General features: G+C 39.6%; 1 protein-coding gene across 1 annotated transcript in view; it reads left to right on the top strand.

Annotated features, from left to right (window-relative positions):
- The first annotated feature begins 199 nt into the window (after positions 1-199).
- LOC124643719 (glycogen [starch] synthase) overlaps positions 200-24,197 on the top strand; it is a 33,161-nt gene continuing 9,163 nt past the window's right edge. Inside the window, exons 1-10 of the mRNA XM_047182767.1 lie at positions 200-400; positions 11,127-11,271; positions 17,833-17,910; positions 18,355-18,461; positions 19,096-19,287; positions 20,161-20,255; positions 21,229-21,331; positions 21,747-21,855; positions 22,582-22,735; positions 23,720-23,840. Of these exons, the coding sequence (XP_047038723.1) occupies positions 11,133-11,271; positions 17,833-17,910; positions 18,355-18,461; positions 19,096-19,287; positions 20,161-20,255; positions 21,229-21,331; positions 21,747-21,855; positions 22,582-22,735; positions 23,720-23,840 (1,098 nt within the window). The 5' untranslated portion in view covers positions 200-400; positions 11,127-11,132. The remainder of the gene's footprint in view (positions 401-11,126; positions 11,272-17,832; positions 17,911-18,354; positions 18,462-19,095; positions 19,288-20,160; positions 20,256-21,228; positions 21,332-21,746; positions 21,856-22,581; positions 22,736-23,719; positions 23,841-24,197) is intronic.

The following is a 24,197-nucleotide window of genomic DNA, read 5'->3' as shown; positions in this document are numbered from 1 at the left end:
GAGCCTTGATAGTAATAACAAAAATGATTTCTAGTATAAATACATCAAAACGAATAATTTGAAACATTGGGAACTACATAATTTAAGAAAACTGACATTAAAATCGGGCAGAACACACTTGGCAACTAGTTCTTTGGTCTGGCAACCCTTTATAAAACAGCTGTCAGTTCAAGGTGACCTTCAAAGCGAGCGAGTTTGACGTTTTGTAACCTACAAAAAATATTTTCATTTGAATTCCCTACCCGCGCAGACATGCACTATGCGGTAATATCATCGTAAATAACTTCGTTAATCAAGGAATTGTGTAAAAGTATCATAAAAACTAGTTTTCAGTGTGATTTTATGTGATAAAAGTGCCTAGATCAGCTTCCGGCGTTCACATCAACTTTTTTTTTAATCCGTAAGTATTTATTACTTTTTATTTTCTTAGACACGTCGTTTCATACGGCCGTTCGGCGTGGTTAAAAATAGTTCTTTTTATAACATCGCATTATGTCGTAAACACGGAAGACGAATAAATTAATCTAGTGATTTAAAATTCGCGTTCAATAAAATTATGAATTCGAGATAAGTTTTATAAACCTGATTTTTTATTGAAATTGATATCGCGAAATATTTTTGGGCGTAGATAAGGCTCCACGGAATGCTGCCAATGCTTTTGTAATATAATTATAAAAAGCAAAGAGTTATTATCTATGAAAGAAATATGTCTTGTTTACTTTTGTATGAAAAACAATTGAATTATTAATTCAATTGAATAGCTATTGTTTTACATACTTTGCAATTAAACCAGTGACTTGTTTATTATTCAAACAGGTTTTTAGAAAATAATTTTCTAGACAATACTCCTTATTACCTTTGCAAAATATTAATTAGTTTTATCTTTAAACTAGCTTCTGTCGACGGTTTCACTTGTGTCCCATGGAAACTATTCCATACTGACTGATTAAAAGTAGCCTGTAGCCTTTCTCGATAAATGGGCTATCTAACACTGAAAGATTTTTTCAAATTGATCTATTACTTCCAGAGATAAACAAATTCAAGCAAACAAACAAAACTTGCAAATCGAATTAAAAAACGGTTATTCTATTGGTAAATTATAATACATCTGATTAGCAAATATATGAATTAATTTACATACACTATTTAGTGATCCTACACAAATTGATATTCAAATATTTTAATTCTGAACATATAATACCTATTTTGTTTAGCTGAAAATGATTGGTAAATATGTAAAATTCAGTAAATTGTTTGGCTTCGTCACATTGTTGATAAATAGATTGACAATTAGTCATGACAATACCTAATTATTTGTGTAATATTAATTCAATTCATGAATAAAAATCTTATGGGATTTTTAATTTTCTGAATTCACCAGGAAGGAAAAATTATAGCAATTCAAAATGAAAACAAACTGTTTCTGTGTGACAAATAAAAATAAGCTCAAATTTTACCTGCTTATATTTTAATTAATTATTACGAGAATATTGAAAACATACCTACTTTTTCAGAATCACAGTAATGAATTCTTGCAATTTATAGTTCATCACAGAATGTCACTTAGATTCAATTTTGTGCATTAAACCATTAAATGTTGATTACAAGTCGTTCTTCAATATTAATTTGTAAAATATATTTCTATATACAATCAGTATTTAGCCTAAATACAACTAGCCGGCTGGTACTGAATATTAATTTCAATGAACCCAACATCCAACATTCAAGTGTATTGCGATAAATATTACATAATCAACTAGTCTTTATCAGTTTCTCAGTTAAATAATTACTTCTCTTATAATGTTCTTTATTAAGGTCTTACAGTTTATGTTCTCCTAGTATCTAGCACTTTCGTTTATGACTGACACAGCTAGCTAAGTTAAAAGAAACGAGTAAAAAAAAAATAACCAAGGCAGGTGATCATCTGAGAGTCCAATCCCTAATGAATACATAGGTCCATTGGTTCATAATATTCATATTATTTATTTGCATTCCACAATGTATAGAGTAGGTATTACAATTTGGCTTAGAGCTAGGTACAATTGTGGACCCTGTAGGACACAGCTAATCAGCCCAGCGAGGCCAATCATTATCGGATTCGCGACACATAGCAATCAAAGAAAGCTATAAGGCTAGTTTTTATCCCGGTGTGTGATGCAGTTCCAACAAGACGCAGATAACATGAGTCGTCGGAAGCCAGAAACACTGACAACAAGACTCACCAAAGGGTATCGTTTCATTCAGGGTGTGATAGGTAATTGGAAATATGCTAGGTAGATGCTGATAATCAATAATGAGGGGTTCCACGCGCTCCTCAAGGAGACGTCAGCAAACCCTAGCGGGACCCAGCAGGGCCAAGGCCTGCCGGGGCTGCGGGGTTGTTCGAAAGAGTTACCGCGGCCCTGGTACATAAAAGGCTTACGAAGGAACTGGGAAGGATTGGGGGATTTTAAAAATAAACTTCTTGAACAATTAGGTAATATAGAGTCCAAAATTGACCCACAATCAGTTGCTATCCGTGTTCTAATCTGCGAACTCTGCTAACCCCGTGTAGGAAAGGCCTTGAAGATACCGCGAACAATAACAAACTCGTGTCGGTCGACACGCTAAATATTGTGAGTGTATGCGTGAAGAAGGAATGGTAAACATTTTTACTACGTACGTACGTGTTTTGAAAGGAAAACGTCATTCTTACAATATCAACGTAAAACTTTAATAAGCAATAACTGCTAGGCTCTATGGATTTCTCTTTACAAAAGTTTTCGGGCACATTTATTTTTCGGCTTTCTATATGCCTGTCATCAAAACGGAAAACGTCTTGAGGAAATCTGGATTTCGTAGTCTGAAATTACCAATCTGCCTTGAGCGTTTCATTCCTACTCTGTATGAAAAGAGGCTGCAGCCCTGTAGTTCATTACTGCTATGCTTTTAGATTTCAAAATAGCTCCTTGTTCCTTTTACGAGGTAAAGGAGTACACAGATTTATTGAGCCGTTTTTATAGGTCTTATGCCATCGAAATGTCTTCAGACTAGTCTAGTCAGAAGATTTTTACACTACGTTTATAACTCCTGCTATGTGTGTCCGCTGTCAAAATAAACACGACAATTAAATATGTATGCGTACATATTGACAATACACACACATCGATATCCTGATCTCCCATCATAGATATAATATTACTAAACAAGATTGCGCACGCTCAAAATATATATTTACGAAAATGAACTCTATTATAACGCAATAAGGTACTAAATTGGTTGCATAATACACAGAGGCAAATCCGAGCCGAGAGGGATAGTTCGAACGGAGGCTGTTTGTCTCTTTCTAACACATTGCCAGCATAAAAAAATGTTGTGATCAAAAGTTTTGTCTTCCTAAAAACAATTGAATCACTTATATTTTTATCTTATTTTAACAATTGTAAGTCAACAAATTAATAACAATTGCATTAATTTATTCGTATTTATTATTAAAACATAAACAACATAAATTTTTATTTTGCTTTTTTTTATTTTCTAGCGGTAACCCTGAACATTCTTGGCGCGTAATCAGCATTTAAAATTTTGTTTATATTTTTTTGTATTCAATCTATTTAAACTATTAAAATGGTGAAAAAGTGTTGCGTTTCTACTTGCAAAAGTGAATCCTATGGTGGTTGCAATATATCGTTCCACAGGTTAGCTAATAATAACATTTTCGTAAACCAAACAACTAGGGTGCCCATGAATTCTTGTAACGAGTCAAAATATGGGTGATGGATTTTAAAACTGTTGTACTATTGTTATAGCTTCCCAAAAAATGAAGAAAGGCGACATAAATGGCTCAGCAGTCTATATATGAAGTAGAAATACAAAAAAAACAGTCTTCACTTCGAATCTTCCTGCTTTTATACTGCTAATTTCCGCTAATTATTAAAAGCCTTTATTAGTATCTTAAGGTCACAAACTGCGTAAGTTAAAACTTCAATACTAATCTGTGTTTAATAATCTTAGCAAATTCGGATTTGTCTCACATAGCTTAATCTCATAGTCACCCTATTAGAAAGGGACAGACAGCCTCCGTACTAACTGTTTCACTCGGCTCGTTTTTTGGGTTTATATGCGCAGTCCTGTTTACTAATATTATGTCTATGTCTCCCATCCACTATTCAATGTATTGACATTAAAATCATGTATGTGTGCGTGACAAACCGCGTGGAAGATCATTATCATACAAAATTATATTCGTGTTTCGGTAATGACATGTTTGATGAGTTTGTTTTTAATATTAATGTGATAGGCAGATGATTTGAGAGTGAAAGATTGTGGTGATGCCTAAAAATGGACGAGTGATAATTATTTTGGTTACTGTAAGAGCGATAAGTTCCTTAAATAGATCTTTAGACAAACTTTAAAGGTACCAGCTGGTGGCGGAGGTGCCCAGCTCGTCATCTTTCTTTAGGTATATCTATTATCTTTCAATTTTCTATAATAATTATTACATAAATAATAGGATAACACTAGTGATGGGGAAAGACAGCAGAAAACTAGATTTTTTAAACTTCAAAACCATCATAAGGTATCGGGTTGCCCAGGTAACTGGGTTGAGGAGGTCCGATAGGCAGTCGCTTCATGTAAAGCACCCGTACTCAGTTGCATCCCGTTTAATTGAAAGTCGACCCTTGTATAGGTGGGAAAAGTTTAGGCAGAGCTTTTACATAAAAAGCATTATTCTTACAGCCATTTTATCGTCCCACTGCTGGGCTGCGGCCTCGCCTCACTCGGAGAAGGATTGAGCGTTAATCACCACGCTTGCTTAATGCGGGTTGGTGATTTCAGACTTTATAGTCCAGGTTTCCTCAAGATGTTTTCCTTCACATGGAAAGAATATTATAGAAGAGAGATTATGTATCTTTAAAATATGTTTTGCTCATCAAATAAACGCGAACTCAACAAAACAGTTTATCTAATACATTGACCGAGTAATCGTGAACTTGAAGATATTTGTGCTATAACAACTGATAAGATTTGTAATAATATCGATCTAATACTGAAACTACGTAATATTTATGTTCTAATTGGTGTTTTCACTTGTTTATTAGAGGAAACACAAACCTCACAGTTAGTAGGCCTAGATAATAATTGCTCTATGAACATTGGATATGAAAGCCAGTCTTATTTGTAGTCCTGGCCAGACTGCGGAAATGTCTCATCAGTCATCATATGCCTTTTGCCCAAAGTGCCACTGCACCTTTTACTGTATCCAAGACCCTTATAACTCCATTGACGGAGTCGTGTGCCTTGCAAAACACTGACCATCCATTTAATGTCGTCTGATATCAACTCGTCATGAAGAAGGAGATTAGCCTTTTTATTGGTACTGCGAGACTGGCATCATTTCATTCAAAGAAAGACAGGTATCGAATATACCCCTAAAAAGCACATAAGTATAAAAAAGTTACAATCGTACTTTTCTTTTTTTTTTAACGTCGTCAAAAATCATCAAATGACCCCTCCCGCTGTGGGTTAACAGCGGCGAGGGAGTGTCAGACTCTTACTGACTAAAAACCGTCGTGTTCCGTCGTAGGCCTTTTATGTGCCAGGGCCGCGGTATCTCTTTCGAACAACCTGCAGAGTTACAATCGTACTTGGAATTGAACTCGCAAGCGTAAACCAGTAGACTACCACGACACGATGTCTACGAATAGATTTGATACTCCAACCCCAATAAATTATGATTAGAGCAGGAAGATTGTCATGGTATGGGCATGAAATGAGGAAGGATGATACGCATGCAACAAAGTGTGTGCTAAGTATGAATGTAGATGGATGGAGAGGAAGAGGAAGACCTCAGAAAAGATGGATGGATTGCCTGAAAGATGACATGAATAGGAAGGGAGTGATGAAATTATCTTTCCTCATCTCTTTTCTCTCTTAAAGAGTTCTTCAGGTTCTTCTGAAATGAAATAAAAATACATTTATGCTAAAGACCTGACTATATACACTTGCAGATAACACGTTATCAGACTCTAGCGTATGTAATAGTGTTCTTATCAGTAGAACATATTCATTGAGTCTTCATTTACTACGGCTTATGTCAGCTCTGTGTGATAACTCAGCATTTATCTTGTTGCTATCAACTTGTAAAATATCGGGTGGTCCGAAAGGTTAGGTTGAGCCGCAAAGTCTAGATTCCTCATGCTTACACGAAGATGTGTGTTCCGCGATCTTTCGTGGTTTGAGAATGGTTGAATGAAACTGTTGGTTGAAGTTTTTTCTCATTTATCTTGACGATTAAGTGGTCTGATTTATTGGATGTTCCATATAATCGTATTGATAATATCATCATAGGCCCCGCAGGGCATCTGAGGCGGATGACGGGGAGTAGCGACCCCGCGGGGCTATATATCCGAGTGCTCCAGGGAGAGTATACTGTCCCCCATCTCCGGCTTGCCGGAGTGAAGCATGACGGGGGATAGGTCTCCCGCCTCTTGGCTTGCCTTCATCGGCCGGTCAGAGTGGAGTCGCTAGAGCAGGGTTAGCAGCCCACTCGGAGGGTAGGTGCCTCGTGGTAAGTGGCGAGTGGGCCGGTGATGCTGGACCCACAGGGAGCACGTGATCTGCGTTTAAAGTCCGCCGAGGTATCCTCACCCTTCAGCCGCTCATGTACCTGTTGCCCTCTTGTTGCTATTCAGTGACTGATTCCCGGGGGCCCAGTAAGTGAGTTGGCGAGTCTCCACCTTCCATTTTTACGTGTATTTATTACATTGTTATCGGCAGGTGCCATAGTTCCCGTAGTTTCCCCATTCCTAGTCCACTAGCATCCTATCACAATAGCCCAAGTAGTTTTCATCCATAGTTAGCAATAGTTTAGCACAGAACCGGGGATTGTCCTTGGGTACATTTATATAGTGTATACAGGGATAATCGTCGGTTTTGTGTCACCATTACATTAAAGTTGTCTCAAAAGGGCTTCAGCGTGTTGGCCTCGGCCCCACGTTCGCCTCCCAAAAATCCAGGACTATAGTCCCGAGGTCTGGTAGAGACATATCATCATAGTAATCCTAACATTATCCTTCGTCATTTGGATCTATACAGAAGTAAGATACAAGATTTAAATGAATAATTGTTTACAATTTATTTTACTTCATCTTAGCATAGGAAGTCGGCTGCTGAAAAGGGCCTTACCCATTGATTTCCAAAAGGGACGGATTTCGCGGATTTGTGTCCAGTACCTATGTATATTTTTTGGCTCTAAAAGAGTGACAGAAGATGAGGAAAATCTACGCAGAGACATTTTAATTCCAAAAGATTCATATCCTAATGAGCTATTGAATATGGGATCCGGTATCACAAAAGCCGGCACTAGTATTCCGCCATATCGCTCTTGTTTCTATATCATATCTCTAAATCTATCTACAATATAAATATCCCTTTCTAAATCCTCTTCCTGCATAATAAACAACAAACAATATTATTACTTGTCACTTATGCAAGTGCACGCTTTGGCTGATTGCCAGCTGTCTCCGACTTGACTTCTTTCAAAGACAGTTTCGTATGACGGTCGAAATTACATGTGGGAGATGATTTAGAAGGTTTGCTTGAAGAAAAGTAATATTTGTCATCGTCTCACTGCATAGTAACCTGCCCCTTTTGTAGAGAGGAGCTTCTTTTTGGAAGGTGGAAAAGCATCGTATAACCCCTTCTTGAGATTCCATAAAAATTGTCCGCGAACATTTTATTCATGAACAAATCTTGTAGGAGTCTAGAGGTAGACACACTTGACCTCATAAACCTTTATAAGCATTATTTTTTGTCTGTTTCACTCAGTAGAGAAACTGGCTTAGGCATTACTGACCTTATCTGCGGAAGAATTTATTTTCATTGCTTGCCTGAAAGCGGACTGTGGTTCGATTTGAAAAAATTGTTCAGTGTTAGACAACGTTTATCGAGAAAGTTTAACTGGGCGTGCGAAGTTATTTCCAATCCCAAAGGACGTGGATGAAACTTGGCGGAAGCTAATATGGAAATATATTTACTTACTTTGTTTTTTCTTCGAGAAAAACACACGTAATGTTGTGGCAAAGTGATGTCATATGCACGTGCTTGTAAGATTCGCTCCGATTGCCCCTAACAATTCACTGGTTAATTGCATCGTTTATGCACTAAACATACTTTCTTGTCGCGAAAATACTTAAGCATGGTCGTGTTAAAGATTATTATTTACTCTGTCCCCGCGGTTTCAGCCGAAACTTCTTCACGTACCGGGTAAGAATGTAGGCTATGTCACTCGGGAAGAGTGTGGTTTTCGACAGGGGAAGAATTTTTCAAATCGGTTCAGTATTTTCGGAGCCTTTAGGGTACAAACAAAATATGTTTCCTCTTTATTATAATACAGAAAATATCAGCGACGTACCTCTTTATTGCGTGCTTTAGTGCGTCCTACCTGTCATGACTTACGGAGCCGAAACGTGGACACTGACGGTACGGCTGGTCCACAAGTTTAAATTAGCTCAGCGGGCTATGGAAAGAGCTATGCTTGGCATTTCTCTGAGGGATCGCATCAGAAATGAGGTAATCCGTCAGAGAACCAAAGTCATCGACATAGCCCACCGAATCAGCAAGCTGAAGTGGCAGTGGGCTGGCCATATTAGCCGAAGAACCGATAACCGTTGGGGTAAACGAGTTCTAGAGTGGAGACCACGCCTCGGCAAACGTAGTGTAGGACGTCCTCAGGCACGGTGGAGTGATGACTTGCGCAAGACGGCTGGCAGGAGCTGGATGCGAGCAGCCGAAAATCGATCTCAGTGGCGTGCACTTGGAGAGGCCTATGTCCAGCAGTGGACTGCTATAAGCTGATGATGTACCTCTTTATTGTGGGATTCTCAGACTCCATTACACCTTTCTCTATATTACTAATCCGGATCTCTTGAGACCTTTTATTTAAGATGGGAATCGTCAAATGATCCCTCTCGCTGAGGGTGCAGCGTGAGGGAGTGTCACTTGCTAATGCACCAATGGCTCATTAAAGTTGAAGGAAACATCTCAAGGTAACCTAAACTATAAAGTCTGAAAGCGCCAACCCGCATCTCTCGCACGTGGTGATTAACGCTCAATCCTTCTCCGTGTGAGAGGAGGCCGCAGCCCAGCAGTGAGACGATATAAAGGGCTAATGATTGCCCGTTGTGTCACCTTGCTTTTTAATGCAGCTTTTTAATATTTATCTTTTTGTAATTTTAATTGGTATACATACTAAAGAATATATCTAGATATCTATGATGATGATGAAGTGGTACTTTTGATAAATTAATTACAAATGTTCACGGGGGCGCGTCTCCCTACGTCATTGGACATTCGTGCCAGAATTAATGTTTGCTATACAAACTACTTAATGTCTTCCGGACACAAATAAACAAGTTTTGAGCTACGTTCTAACTGGTTAACTAATTTATTTTGAAGGTTAAGATTTGAATTTCAGTCTAATTAGATTCGGTTGATTAGCTGAATATATTTCGCGCCAAATAGCTTTGTAACTCTGAAGTTAGCCATTTCACACCTTTTTTTTTTAATTTTTAACGACTTCAAAAATCATCAAATGACCCCTCCTGCTGTGGGTTAGCAGCGGTGAGGGTGTGTCAGACTCTTACTAACTCAAAACCGTCGTATTCCGTCGTGCGCAGTATTGTTTTGTTAATGTTTTTGACTGTTGTGAAGTTAATAGTAGCCAACTTCGGAAAAACAAAGCTTCGAGACAATATCTGTACGAAGAAACGCGTAACGAGTCGAATGGCTATCTTCAGAATTGTAAAAATATTTGGCGCGAACTGTGCAATTGAAATTTTTTATCCGGGTGCACGGATTAATTCCCTCTGGACGTAGGTTGAAGCCGCTAGTGTAAGTTACCCTATACTATTAGATTTCTGGTCTATTTAGACCACTATCGTTTAAATAAACTAGCAATCTTATAGTATACTACCGTCTACCGTCTACCGTCTATTGACTAGCGGAAATGCCATAAGGCAGGTAGGTCAGGCGTCTTCAAGTAGGTCAAATACGTCGCAGCATTCATTCTAGTCATTTTATCCTCTGTGATTTACACTCTCATATCATTCTTTATTGCACACTTAACAATACATAATAAAAAAAATAATAAAGACAGTTTATGTCATACATGTCATATCTATCTATATCTCCTATCATATAAAGGCTCAAAGGAAGCTACTTATTATTATAGAAGTCTTTAAAGATAATTATTCAATACAAAAATCGATTAAACAACATTGTATTCGATACTGAGCTCGTTTGACTCATTATAATACAGTATATTATGTATTAAGCTATGTAGGTAAGTAATGTAAAGTTTTGTTAATAAATGCGAGAGTCTGTGTACATAATCAGACGACTATTTTGTATTCATACAACGCAATTATTATGTCAACTTAGTTGCTGTATTTTGGCAAATTTTAAATACTTTATCAATACTGGGAACTTCATCCCCATACACGAATTTTAAAGAGCCTCTGTCACTATCAAATAAAATACCGTAGATCTTTGTTGGTAAAAGAATTTTCAAAATTTATTCAGCAGGCACAGATAACTACAATGTCATAAACATACATAACCTACGTATTTATAAAATTAGTTGGATGACGTTTGACGATAGTAGAATTTACCGCCCGCCCCGTGACAGTTTCTTTTTATTTATTTTTTATGTAAATAATGTTGCCAAGATTCTTTGGGATAGGTCAGAAAGAACATAGCTTTTCTACATGACGTCTAAAATATTTTTAAATACCATTGCCAAAATCAAAACGGAATGAACAACAAAAACCGGCCAAGTGCGAGTTGGACTTGCACATGCAGGGTTCCGTACCATCCCATTTATAAATGTGTGTCAGTATGAATAATCGTTTCTTTTTCACGCTAAAATTACTGATTAGATTTTTTTAAAGTTGACACCTATACACCAGAATATACCTACAGGCTACTTTTCATTCGGGCACGGGCAGAAGTTCTCTCGAGAAGCAAATGGAACCGCTGACGGACGCTAGTAAACAAATCAATCGATCAATTGTGTTCTGTATTCTTCTTTATTTACCTATCATTTTGATGTTTTGCAAAATTAAACCATATTTCTTCCCCCACAGGCCACAATGTCGCGCGACAGATCATCGAAGCGGTTCTACCGCGCTGAGTCTACTCATGACCTGCTCTCCTACATGGACAAGGGTCAGGCTGCCAGCGATGAGAACAGGTGGACCTTCGAGACTGCTTGGGAGGTCGCTAACAAAGGTACGTTCAACTGGCAAGCTTTTTTCTTAACTAAAAGAGTAGTAGTTTCATTACTCCAGTGTCGTCGATTAAAAGAATGAATAAAAATTAAAGACGATTAAATACTCATTTCACAACACTGGCATTTTAGAAAACCATTTTTCATTATAAAGTTATTAGGCCTCGGTCTCGAATTTTGCGGGCAGCGGGGCGGCAGCGGCGGCGGCGCGGGAGCGGCAGGATCTTACGCGTATAATCAAATGGACCGGCCCTCGAATACAGCGGCGCGGGCGCGGGCAACGAGCGGTGCACTCCAGTCAAGCGGTGACCGCCCGCGCCGCCGCCGCTGCCGCCCCGCTGCCCGCAAAATTCGAGGCCGAGGCCTTAAGAATAAATTGAGCAAAAACGCGATCGAAAAATACAAACCGTGCGTGTATGTATTTTGGTAGATGGTTAGACGCAACAGTGCTGCCATCTTATGGAAACCTGCTCAATTTAAATGCTCTTATATATTTTTTAGCCCGAAATCTTATGAGACCTAGCTTCAGTCTTCTAAAAAAATCTTCTAAAACAATGATATTTCAGCACAATCCCGGCGCCAAGTCTGTAACTTAACACTCAATTGTCTATGCTCAGGCGCTGTTAAGTCCTTGTAAAAACAAGAATGACTCGTTGTCTTACAAATACTGAGACGTTACAAGTGTGCCAGGGACTTCAAGAAATGGGATCTTTTGTGTAGACTAGTTTTAGTCTGCCATTTTATGCGCAAATGAAATTATTATATATTTGGGCCGTATATGTTACTATATTACTAAGTATGTTTAGGACAATAATAACTGATTAAAAGGTGAAGGAAAACATCTTGAGGTAAACACATAGGAAGTGGTGAAGGGTGGGTGTTTTGGGGGCTGTCTTTTGTAAATTTCTGACGTTCGAAAAGTGCTGTTTTGCAGCCTAATTTGAATAAATTACTTTGGTCATCTAGACTAAATTCTGCGTGTGTAAAAGCGTGGTGATTAACGCTCAATCCTTCTCTGTGTGAGAGGAGGCCGCAGCCCATCAGTAGGACAATAAAATGACTGTCATATTGCCTTCACAAAAGCCACATTTTTTTTCAGCGTATATGATTTTCAAGTCAAATGAGTCGATAGATTTCTTGTAAGAGAACCCAACTTTGGGTTAAGCTCGCTTTAGTACATAATCTTCTCGAAAATATATTTATAAATAGCAGCGTTTTACCTGAAATAAAACGCATATTAAATACTTACCTTATTTGAAGCTTACTAGTTTGAGATAGGCACCTACGTGTTTTCCGCTTTTATCTCCGTCCTTTTCTACCCCATATCTTGCATCTCTCTCGCACACCGACCAGTTTCACTCCCCACCAGGCAGGAGGCGACGAGTGTTCTCGGCGGCCACAGTTCGTCATTGAGTCGAAAACACCAGGCAGAAATTAAAATGTAAGCTTCAAATAAGGTAAGTATTTAATATGCGTTTTATTTCAGGTAAAACGCTGCTATTAAATTCTTGACCGTTATTTGAAGCTTACTAGTTTGAGACGTGTTTGTTATCGCCTGGTGGAAGTGGACGCCAATGTGAGCAAAAGCACAATGAAATTGTGTATGTAAATAGGTACTTAGGTACACGAGTAATCACATGTAAGTATGTGTATTGCGTCCTGGAATACTAATGTAATCAAAGTTAACTGGTACTGGTACTCAGCTACATCCTGTTAGACTGGAAGCCGACCCCAACATAGTTGGGAAATGGGCTCGAAGGATGAGTAATAAAAATTAAAAGAGAGATGCAAGAACAAAAGCAAAATTGATTTCATTTTCTAATAGTAATTAACAAAAACATTGCGATACTTCTTAATAACAATAGTAACAAAAATATAGACATTAATCAGCTGGATTAATTAAATAATCGAGATAACTTGCTACTTCTATTTAGTGGGTATCTTTCCCTTCTGTAAAAATGGGCAAATGTATTGCCTGATCGCCAATTACCCTTTGCTAATATATCGTCCAAAAGTATATTGTCAACACAGATTTTGACGCTACCGCCGAGTGGAAGCTTCCTGGGGTTGTAGTTATTCCTGCCTCTTTTAACAATGTCTTAATCCACCCGCATCATCGTTCGGGTGCCTGCCTTTGGTTGGCCTCTAACGGATATAAATAAATTTAAGGAATTAGCCGATGTCCGTCTATCTTCTAACAAGGCTTTAGTCTTTCTGACCCAATACACTGGACTTAGATTTATATTTTCCTGATTATCCATCAAACAACAACCCGACTGCCTATGACTAGAACTGTCGGTCTTAGAGCCAAAGACTGGCCATAAGATTAAATTATCTTTGTTGTTTTTGAAATGTTCTGGGTCTATTGCAAGCAAGGAAAGATCATGGACTCGCCTTTCCGAAACAAGCTAGCAAAAGAAAGAGCAGCAGTGTGCCTGGAAGTTGCAAATGGATTATTCTCGTCTACGTTTACTGCACTTAAGTAGGTTACCAATTGGTCATTATTCCAGATGGACGGCTTCCCGGGGAACAGGTTTGCTCAGCGCTATTGATTTTAAATTGTGTCCGACTAGAACGTGTGAACCTAGCTCTCCAGTGGTTTCTGCATTGCATAGTGTAGCTATAACTGACTTGTGTAATAAAATAGTATTGTATGTTAGTTTATTTACTATGTGTAAGTCTGCTAAAAATTGGGTAAGTATAGGTCCAAATAGGGATTCAAGGATTCATAGGATCCAATTTCATACTTTTCGCCCCAATTTAACCATCGACTCCAAGCTGATTGATAAGTGTTGCGTGTGGATTGAAGAAGACTTCAGTCGGAGAGACTCCTTGTCCCTCCCCCCCCCCATTTCCCTGACCTTGGCAGGGGGTATCCCCGTTGCTGTGTCTATCGGTTTCTGCTCGAGGTTCATCAGTGTGTAGGGTACTGCTAATGATCGGGACTTCAAATCTGCTCGCCAAAATACCTGGTGCCACCGAAGGAACTACTATGAGATTAACTCCCGTTCCTGAATTGAGATGACTGAGGACCTACGGTATAAGGTAAGGTGGCGGTAATACCCATGCTAGCGGGTAAGTCAAAACTTGAGAAAAAGGTATTGTGGAACCCCGCTTTCGGGTCCTTCAGATCTAGGGGCACGTAGTACACAACTATGTGTCCCTGGGCTCGCTTCGAGGCAAGTAGGTCCACTGCTGATACAAGATGCCACTCCGGTGGAGGTTTGTGTCGGGAGAGATGGTCTGCCTGACTGTTGAATAGGGCTGGTATATGATTCACGACGTGATAGATTTGATACAGCTCAAGATAACTGAATACTCTGTACGTCAAGTTCGGTAGGCTCCTTGATCGGGTGCCACCTTGATTTCTTAGATATGACACCACAGTCCCATTTTTGCATTGAAAAATGGCTGTTGATCTCTTTAGCAACTTGCCGTGATTTTCCAGTTAATACTGCAAGCATCTCTTTCAGATCGCAGTGAAAGCCTTTTTCTCTCTCGTTCCATGAACCCATTACGGGAGTTCCGTTCAGTTGTGCCCCCATCCTACATCGGAGGCGTCCGTGGTTATAAGGTGACAGGGAAGTGGCGAATGAATATCCAAGGTTTGGTGGCAGCTGACCAGCCACCACTTTAGATCTGCTAAGGCATCTGCTGGTAGGTTCAACATTGCTATACTCCATTCACCGAGCCGTGAGCCCACAATGTAACCAAAGAATGACACTTTTTCAAAATGGTGGGTATAACCCGACCGATGACAAAAACGTCACATTTTTATGTAAAATGTTCTTAGTATCGTGGTCTTCAATTAAGTAGGGTTCTATGTATGACAGTCAAGACTTCTAGGTTCATTTTACATGTAAACGATTTACTACATATTTCATTAAAATTAAGAAAATAATTTACGGCCTTTATTATACATATTTGATTTCAAATAAGTTTGAAAAGATTGCATAAGTTCCACAGACATCGTTCTAAAATATCATTTCTAATGTTGTCAGTATATTACTTTCGTAGTTATTTTTATAAAATATGATCATTACTTCAATCGTGACTTATAAGAACCCTTTTTATGGTTTGTTCACCGTTTGGCTCACGGTTCCATGAATAGGGTAGGTATAGATTGCTGTTCAACACTGCATTGAGGAAAGTGAGGAGAGCCCGGTAATGCAGTCTGCCGTATGGAACAATGAAAACTTGCGAAGTTTAAAAGTCCTATCAAGCTATGCAGGTCTTCTAAGTTTGTCGTGCTGTTTGTCACGTAGTGCGTTTTGTCATTATCTTGTTGATAATGCTTGCGATTTATTCACTTGCCATCCAAAACGTGGTGCAAATGATCCCAAAGTAGGCAAATATATCTTGGTGAGCCACCAGAAAATCGAGATACACAATTATAAGTAACCCTTGAGTTTTCAAAGTTTGAGCCACCCAAATTGGTCAGGTGGCGAAGGTCTTGGGTGCCGTGCTTAAGCCAAATGGTAGGCACGTAATCTGAAGCAGTCTTCTTCTGTATACTAGTCGAAGAACATGTCTGTGACCTCCGGCTACCGGAAGGTAGAAGTAAGCCTGGGCGAGATCCACTTGCACAGCCATTCGTCTTTCTTAAGAAACTCTAGCACCCGAAAAACATTTATTAAACTGAAGGGTTCCGTAATTATGAACTTGTTGAGAACCTTGAGATTGAGTATTGGACGGTTCTTTCCGTCGCCTTTTGGGCACAAGAAACGTATTGGAAAGAAAGCTGGCAGAATTTGCAGCTATCAATAGAACTTTTTGTTTTATCATTTGGGATATGACGACATCCATCTCTTTGGACTCTCTGGTCAAATCTGGCATTATCTATCAAAGGTGGCTCTTGGCCAATGGTATGCGATACCCAGTTATTATTTTTGACAAGAAAGGCGGAGCTCCCATTTCTTTCCATTGGTCTTGATATAATGTTAGGCAACCCGCCTGGAAAGTCATAACTTACGTGCCTTGTTGGACGCATCAAAGTCCGCCTGCGGTCCTGGACGCTTTCTGTTTCCTCTGTTGGACATGGTTCCTATTGTAATTTACTCGTGATATCCCAAGGGAGCTTTTAGAGTTTTGCGTCACACGCCATTCAGCGTGAGTGTGATTACCATTTCCCTTCGAGGGAAGGTTATAATGGCGACTCTTCGAAAGTCGATCCAAAAAGCCACCCTGCGAGGGTAGATTGCAATGATGGTACGACCCGCAACATGCATGATTGGTACCCTGCGAGGGTCCGTGATAATGAGCCGACCCCTGCGGGGGGTGGCTAGTATACTTACTGGTCCCTGCTTTGTAATGATGCTGCGACTCGCAAAATGCAAGATTGGTACCCTGCGCGGGTCCGTGATAATGAAACGACCCCTGTGGGGGGTGGCTAGTATACTTACTGGTCCCCACTTTGTAATGATGCTGCGTCTCGCAACATGCAAGATTGGTACCCTGCGCGGGTCCGTGAAAATGAGCCAACCCCTGTGGGGGGTGGCTAACATACTTACTGGCAGTCCTAGGCGGAGCGTACCAAGTCTTTCAAGGCCGAAAAGCATCACACGCCGAGATAATGAGCCGACCCCTACGGGGGGTGGCTAACAGACTTACTGGCAGTCCGAGGGGAGCGTACCAAGTCTTTCAAGGCCGAAAAGCATCACACGCCGAGATAATGAGCCGACCCCTACGGGGGGTGGCTAACAGACTTACTGGCAGTCCGAGGGGAGCGTACCAAGTCTTTCAAGGCCGAAAACCATCACACGCCGTGATAATGAGCCGACCCCCATGGGAGGTGGCTAACAGACTTACTGGTAGTCCGAGGGGAGCGTACCAAGTCTTTCAAGGCCGAAAAGCTTTCTTGACACCATCAGCCCTCTTCAAGTGCGGTAGTGATCAGTCCGAACTAAGGAGATGCTGGTTGGACCGCACCTCACACCATTCTTTTTTGTCAAACCGTTGAACGCCTTGCAGGATTGAACTAGGGCCACAGGTGCCTTAGGAACTTCGGGCTTGCTTTCTTTTCCATAGTCACGTGCACGGGCTGTGGTAGCTTTATTATTTACCGCATCTGTATTTGCTTTATAAGTCACTCATTCTGAAAACAAATTACTGAAAAAAAAGTACACGGAAGAAACTCGTGACAAAAAAGGGGTAGATGTACAAAATATTAACACTTGATTTCGCAAAATCGAATATCGAACGGTAAAACCGTTAACAAATTGTATAAAATATTATAAACTCACCTGTGTTCTGCGAGAGCACTGAGTTTATTTTTCAACGAAATACTACAGCGGTTGGTTAGACAACCTTCTCGGGCGGAAAACAAGACGCCAATGACGAACTGTGGCCGCCGAGAACACTCGTCGCCTCCTGCCTGGTGGGGAGTGAAACTGGTCGGTGTGCGAGAGAGATGCAAGATATGGGGTAGAAAAGGACGGAGATAAAAGCGGAAAACACGTAGGTGCCTATCTCAAACTAGTAAGCTTCAAATAACGGTCAAGAATTTAATAGTGTATAAAGGATATTTAAAAAAATATTATAATAGTTTTGCTTTTGTTTTCCAGTGGGAGGCATCTACACGGTGATCAGATCGAAGGCGTATGTCTCCACCGAGGAGATGGGAGAGAACTACTGTTTGCTGGGTAAGTTTCAATATTTTTGGCCAACTTACATCTGATTATTCTGACCTCGTTGACCTACTGTTCCCTAAGAGTGAATGAGTACTCGGTTTGGATTCCCGGTTCGGGTCGGTGATTTCCGAATCGGGGACCTTGGTTGGTGCGTATGAAAAAAATTACAGAATAATTTGGGTTCCATCAGCGCTTAAATTGCAAGATCATATAAAATCTTTTAGGTTAAGGGTTACTGGGTCTTGCAATGCAAATGATTAATGGAAATAGGATGAGCTTTTTCCACTAAGAATCTTACATTCACAGCTGGATTTAAAGATATACACATTTGTGCGATGCCTTTTTCTTTGCCCGACATTTCTGCCTGCACCACATTGACCACGGTGGGTGGTTAAAAAAAATTTAGTTATTAGAAATAACTTACAACCTTATATTGACAGTGTATATTTTTTCTAGGACCGTACAAGGAACAATGTGCGAGAACAGAAGTGGAAGAGGCTGAGTTTCCTCCTAACTCACCGCTCACTACTGCCGTCAATGCCATGAGGAGCCAAGGATATAAGGTATGTTGTAGAAAATATACCATAGCACACTCTTGCAAAAACACGGGTTCCAGTGGGAAATCTGAGTTTTAAGGACTTTATGCACGTTTCAAAAGGTTTTACGTTCACGTTTAAAAAACTGCGCATTTGAGAAAATCAACTGTTCTAAATGATCTATACTGATGATTGATGCCAATGTTAAAAGTGTCGGTATTTTTGTGTAAATCGTTCTGTTGTTTAGATATTGTACCCACGCGGTATAAAATATCTCTTTTGTCATAAATAAATATAATTTAGAGGAGTATGAGTGCTTTGAGCTGCGACGACATCAATTTAAAGTTAGCAGTGCCGATCACAACTCGTCTCTTATCAGAATTCCAGTCTCAACGTATGCAACTGAGTACCAGTGCTTCACTTGGAACGACTGTCTTACTGACCTTAAGCAATCTGATTTTAAGGGCTCAAAAATAGTACAAAAAATTACATGACAATACTGATTTTGACTGTCTCAACGCTTGCAACTAGTAGAAATACCAGTGTTTTACTTGGTTACTATTGCCTTCTCGACCTAGTTACACACGAGCAATATATTTTAGGGGCTCAAAAATACAATAAAGCACTTTCTAATATTAACCTTTCTTTTCCTTCTCCCAAGCTCCACACCGGCACCTGGCTAGTAGACGGCAACCCTCAAATCATCCTCTTCGACATCGGGTCCGGCGCGTGGCAGCTGGACGGCTACAAGCAGGAGTTGTGGAGCACGTGCGGCATAGGCATACCGCATCTCGACATCGAAGCCAACGATGCCGTTATACTCGGCTTCATGGTGGCGCAGTTTATTGGGGAAGTTAGTAAAAATTATTATTATTAGTAACCCTCGAATCACCACCAATGACTGTGCTTCGGATGGAACGTTAAACTGTAGGTTCCGGCTGTCATTGAACATCCTTGGCAGTCAGAAGCCGGTAAGTCTGACACCAGTCTAGCCAAGGGGTATTGGGTTGCCTGGGTAACTGGGTTGAGGAGGTCAGATAGGCAGTCGCTCCTTGTAATGCATTGGTACTCAGCTGAATCCGGTTAGACTGGAAGCCGACCCCAACATAGTTGGGAAATGGCTAGGCAGATGATGAACCCTCGAATCATCCTCTTCGACATCGGCTCAGGCGCGTGGCGTTACAAGAAGCGACTGCCTACTTGTACATACTCCTGAACCCAGTCAACACGATACCCCTTGGTAAGATTGGTTGTCAGAAACCTATTTCCAGTAGGTACCTGGTTGTTACAATTTTCAAATAACTTAATTTCAAAATTATAAATCAAATAGTATTTTTAAATGGAGAACCTGAGTTTAAAATAATTTGCCCAGGCGGGCATTCAATATGACTGTAGCTTCCGTCCATGGTGTTTTTGAATCCCTTTTGTACCCGGATGGGGATGATATTCCTATAACGAATTTATATATAAACTCTCGTCCCTCCCCGACTAAAGATTTTGTGTTATGAGTAGTGCAAAGCGGTCGCCCATGTCAGACTTTTTGAAGGACAAATAATCGGACTTAATTTTTGTAGAACGTGTGCGTTGCAATATTGCTATCAGCGTGTTCTTTTTTTCTACTACAAAAAATTGGTCACCGACTATCTGAAATGGGCAGGCAGCTATACTAACACTACTTTATTTTATATGTATAAAGATTTCTCAGTCTATATACACTTGTCCCCAGTTCCGCAAGGCGGCGGAGGGCTACAGCGACACGCCGCCGCGTGTTGTGGCGCACTTCCACGAGTGGCAGGCCGGCATCGGACTTATTATGCTCAGGTAAACTGTAGTTATTATTATTTGAGGAATGTATTATAAGACATACCGATAGTTGCCGAAAGATCCATTAAAATTAAAGCTTCTTTAAATCTATTTTTAACCCTCATTATCTTGTTCACAAAGAAAGAGTCGGTCATCATCATCCTCCGAGCCTTTTTCCCAAACTATGTTGGGGTCGGCTTCCAGTCTAACCGGATTCAGCTGAGTACCAGTGCTTTACAAGAAGCGACTGCCTATCTGACCTCCTCAACCCAGTTACCCGGGCAACCCAATACCCCTAGGTTAGACTGGTGTCAGACTTACTGGCTTCTGACTACCCGTAACGACTGCCAAGGATGTTCAATGACAGCCGGGACCTACAGTTTAACGTGCCATCCGAAACACAGTCATTGGTGTCTAAGATATACTTAGAAAGTACATACAAACTTAGAAAAGTTGCATTGGTACTTGCCTGACCTGGAATCGAACCCGCGCCCTCATACTCGAGAGGTTGGTTCTTTGCCCACTAGGCCACCACGTCTATACAAAGAAAGAGTCGGTAACAGATTTAAAGACGCTTTGACTGCGGATTGTTCGTTCGTTCGTTAGTTAGACAAACTTCCATCCAGACGCACAAACTTTCACTTTTGTTATTTTAACAGCACAGGCTCTTTCCGCGACCCTGGGAACTTCTTCACGTACATGGAAATATCGCTTTAATGTCACCTGTGGATAATATGAATTTTTCATATCGGTACCAAAATTGTGGAGCTAATTTAAAATTAGGTCAAATTACGTATGAAGCTATTTTACTACCAAGTTTCATTAGAAAAACACTCAGTAGTTTTTACGTGAGAGAGGAACAAAGACACTTATATACAGATAGATATACTGCCATTTTTTTTTTAGAATAGTAGGGTTTACATAAAAAATAACATTTAAATAAAAATGGCCTTTGAATCCCTAATTAAATAAATCATTTTATGTATTTCAGGACCCGTCACGTAGATGTGGCTACAGTGTTCACGACTCACGCCACTCTGCTCGGTAGATACCTGTGTGCTGGCAACACTGATTTCTACAACAATTTGGATAAGGTATTGCCACTCATATTTTTCACATCATCTTCTTATGTTTTATATTGAAAGGTTTACTGTATATAGTTGTAAATTCCAAAAAAAAAAAATGATACACATTTAAAATATTTCACACAAAAAGTTATAGTGAAAACTCTCACAGAGTTTTCATTCTGTATTTTTCGTTATAACAGCAATTTCGCAGACGATTTATATCTGATACATTGTCTTAGAAATAAGTGCCCGTTTTACTTTTTGGCTAAAAAACTTACTATTTAGGTCTCACGGGTTACTCCTTTAATAGAAATCGGTTAAAAGATTTCTTTTATTCATTTCTTGGTGTAATTTATTTCTCTTCCTTCTTAGGTTAAACACAATTTTCTTTTCTATATATAATGTTCGTCAATTTGATAGCAACTTATTATATTTCTTACAGTTCTCAGTAGACGAGGAAGCAGGCAAGAGACAGATCTACCACCGATACTGCATGGAGCGAGCGGCGGCACATATGACTCATATATTTACAACCGTTTCCGATATCACTGGTGAGTTTCATCCTTATTTGTTTAGCCATCTGCCTAGCCTTTCCCAACTATGTTGGGGTCGGCTTCCAATCTAACTGTAAGCAGCTGAGTACCAGTGTACCATAAGAATTGTCTGCCTATCTGACCTCCTCAACCCAGTTACCCGGGTAACACAATACCCCTTGGTTAGACTGGTGTCAGACTTACTACCCGACTGCTAAGGATGTTCAATGTCAACCGGGGTGTTACGATATACTGTAGGTATATCATCCGAGATAAGAAAAAGCTTTTTGGAAAGCTGCTGAATGTTAATGTAAAATAACGATAAAATTATTCAAGACTAGCCCCTTTCCCGCGGTTTCACTCGCGTCCCGTGGGAACTACTGCTCGTACCGGGATAAAATATAGCCTATGTTACTCGCAGATAATACAGCTTTCTAATGGTGAAAGAATTTTTTAAATCGGTCCAGTAGTTTTTGAGCCTATTCATTACAACCAAACAAACAAACAAACAAAGTTTTTCTCTTTATAATATTAGTATAGGTTATTTACATTTAAACAAATGCCTTCTGATATGGAGTCAATAGTCAAGTCAGAATCCGTCCTAAGGTTGTCTGAAAGAGATCGCTCTATTATAGGCTATATTTTATCCCGGTATGGCAGTAGTTCCCACGGGACGTCGGTGAAACCGCGGGAAAACTGCTACTACCTTATAAAGTATTAATATCTATATAATTTTTCTATCAGGTTACGAGGCAGAACATCTCCTGAAACGCAAGGCAGACATCATAACCCCCAACGGTCTGAACGTGAAGAAGTTTTCAGCGTTACACGAGTTTCAGAACCTCCACGCCTTAGCCAAGGACAAGATTAACGAGTTCGCTAGAGGACATTTTTACGGGTAAGTTCATATTTTATGTCCACCTAATATTATAAACTAGCTTCAGCCAGCGGATTCACCCGCATCCCGTGAGAGTTCTACATGAAAAAGCCTACCCTATTGCCTTCCTCGATAAATAGGCTCTCTAAAGCTGAAATAATTTTTCATATCGGACCAGTACGTCCTGAGATTAGTTCCCTAGAGGACATTTTTGTGGGTAAGATAATAAATTTAAACATTACAGTCTATAAATAGTCATGGTGAATGAAAAAAAAGTAACTAGTCCGTCTTTTAGATAACCCTAAAATAATGGACACGTATTTTTTCTTTTCTCTCACAAACAAATTATAACGAAGATATGAGATGCTCGAATTTTGTCTTATGTCAGTAGTAACTACACATAAACATGACGTTACCAGCCCCCATTTCCAACCTTTAATGCCTTGTATAGTTACCGGCACGGATATTGAGCTCTCGGCGGAAGAGTGGGGATCGCTTTGCGCACTGTACACTTAAGGCAATAAACCAATAAATCACTTCTGCGCAGGTGAAGGTCAGGGCTCAATATCCGTGCCGATAACTATATCTTAGTGATTTTTAAAATTTTATTAAAATAAAAAAATATGTACCCAATTTTTTTTTTTATCTAAAGGACAGACTAATTAAAATCACTATTTTTTAACCCTGTCACCGCGCTTATTCCTAGCAACTTCGTATATTATTTTACATTTTCATCATATCATCATCTGCCTAGCCTTTTCCCAACTATGTTGGGGTCGAATTCAAATATAATCGAAAGCAACTGAGTACCACGTGTCACATGGAGCGATTGACTATCTGAATTCCTCAACCCAGTTACCCGGCCAACCCAATACCCTTGGTAAGACTGGTTGTCAGACTTACTGGCTTCTGACTACCCGTAACGACTGCCAAACATGTTCAAATGACAGTCGGGACTCATCAGTTTTTCACCAATTTTTTAAAAGAATAATATTTTGTCCACAGTCACTTCAACTTCGATCTGGACAAGACGCTGTACTTCTTCATCGCGGGCCGCTATGAGTTCGGTAACAAGGGCGCCGATATATTCATCGAGGCTTTGGCTAGACTTAACCATTATTTGAAGGTAAATATTACTAATTTTAGTTGGTAGTTCTGTTCATTTAAAATATTTTTGGTAGGTTTTGAATGCGATTGGAACTCCTTCCCGCATATATTTAAAAAGTACAGCCCATATTGTTATTCTGATATATGTACATAAAAAATATACCTTACATACAATACACCAACTTTCATCAAGATCTAGGTATCCAGAATCAAAAAAAGAAGAACTAACATTCATATAATTTTAGCTATTATAATGGCTCGTACTTCTACTTCCTTTTTTAAGTAAAACAATATCAAACACCCTTTTTTTTGGATTTTTTTTTTTCAATAGGACGCATTTTTTTAACCGACTTCTCAAAAAGGAGGAGGTTCTCAA

The sequence above is a fragment of the Helicoverpa zea genome, chromosome 28 (genome assembly GCF_022581195.2).
Source record: "Helicoverpa zea isolate HzStark_Cry1AcR chromosome 28, ilHelZeax1.1, whole genome shotgun sequence".
Taxonomy (NCBI): domain Eukaryota; kingdom Metazoa; phylum Arthropoda; class Insecta; order Lepidoptera; family Noctuidae; genus Helicoverpa; species Helicoverpa zea.
Note: the sequence above shows the minus strand (reverse complement) of the source record. Positions and strands in the feature narration are given on the sequence as shown.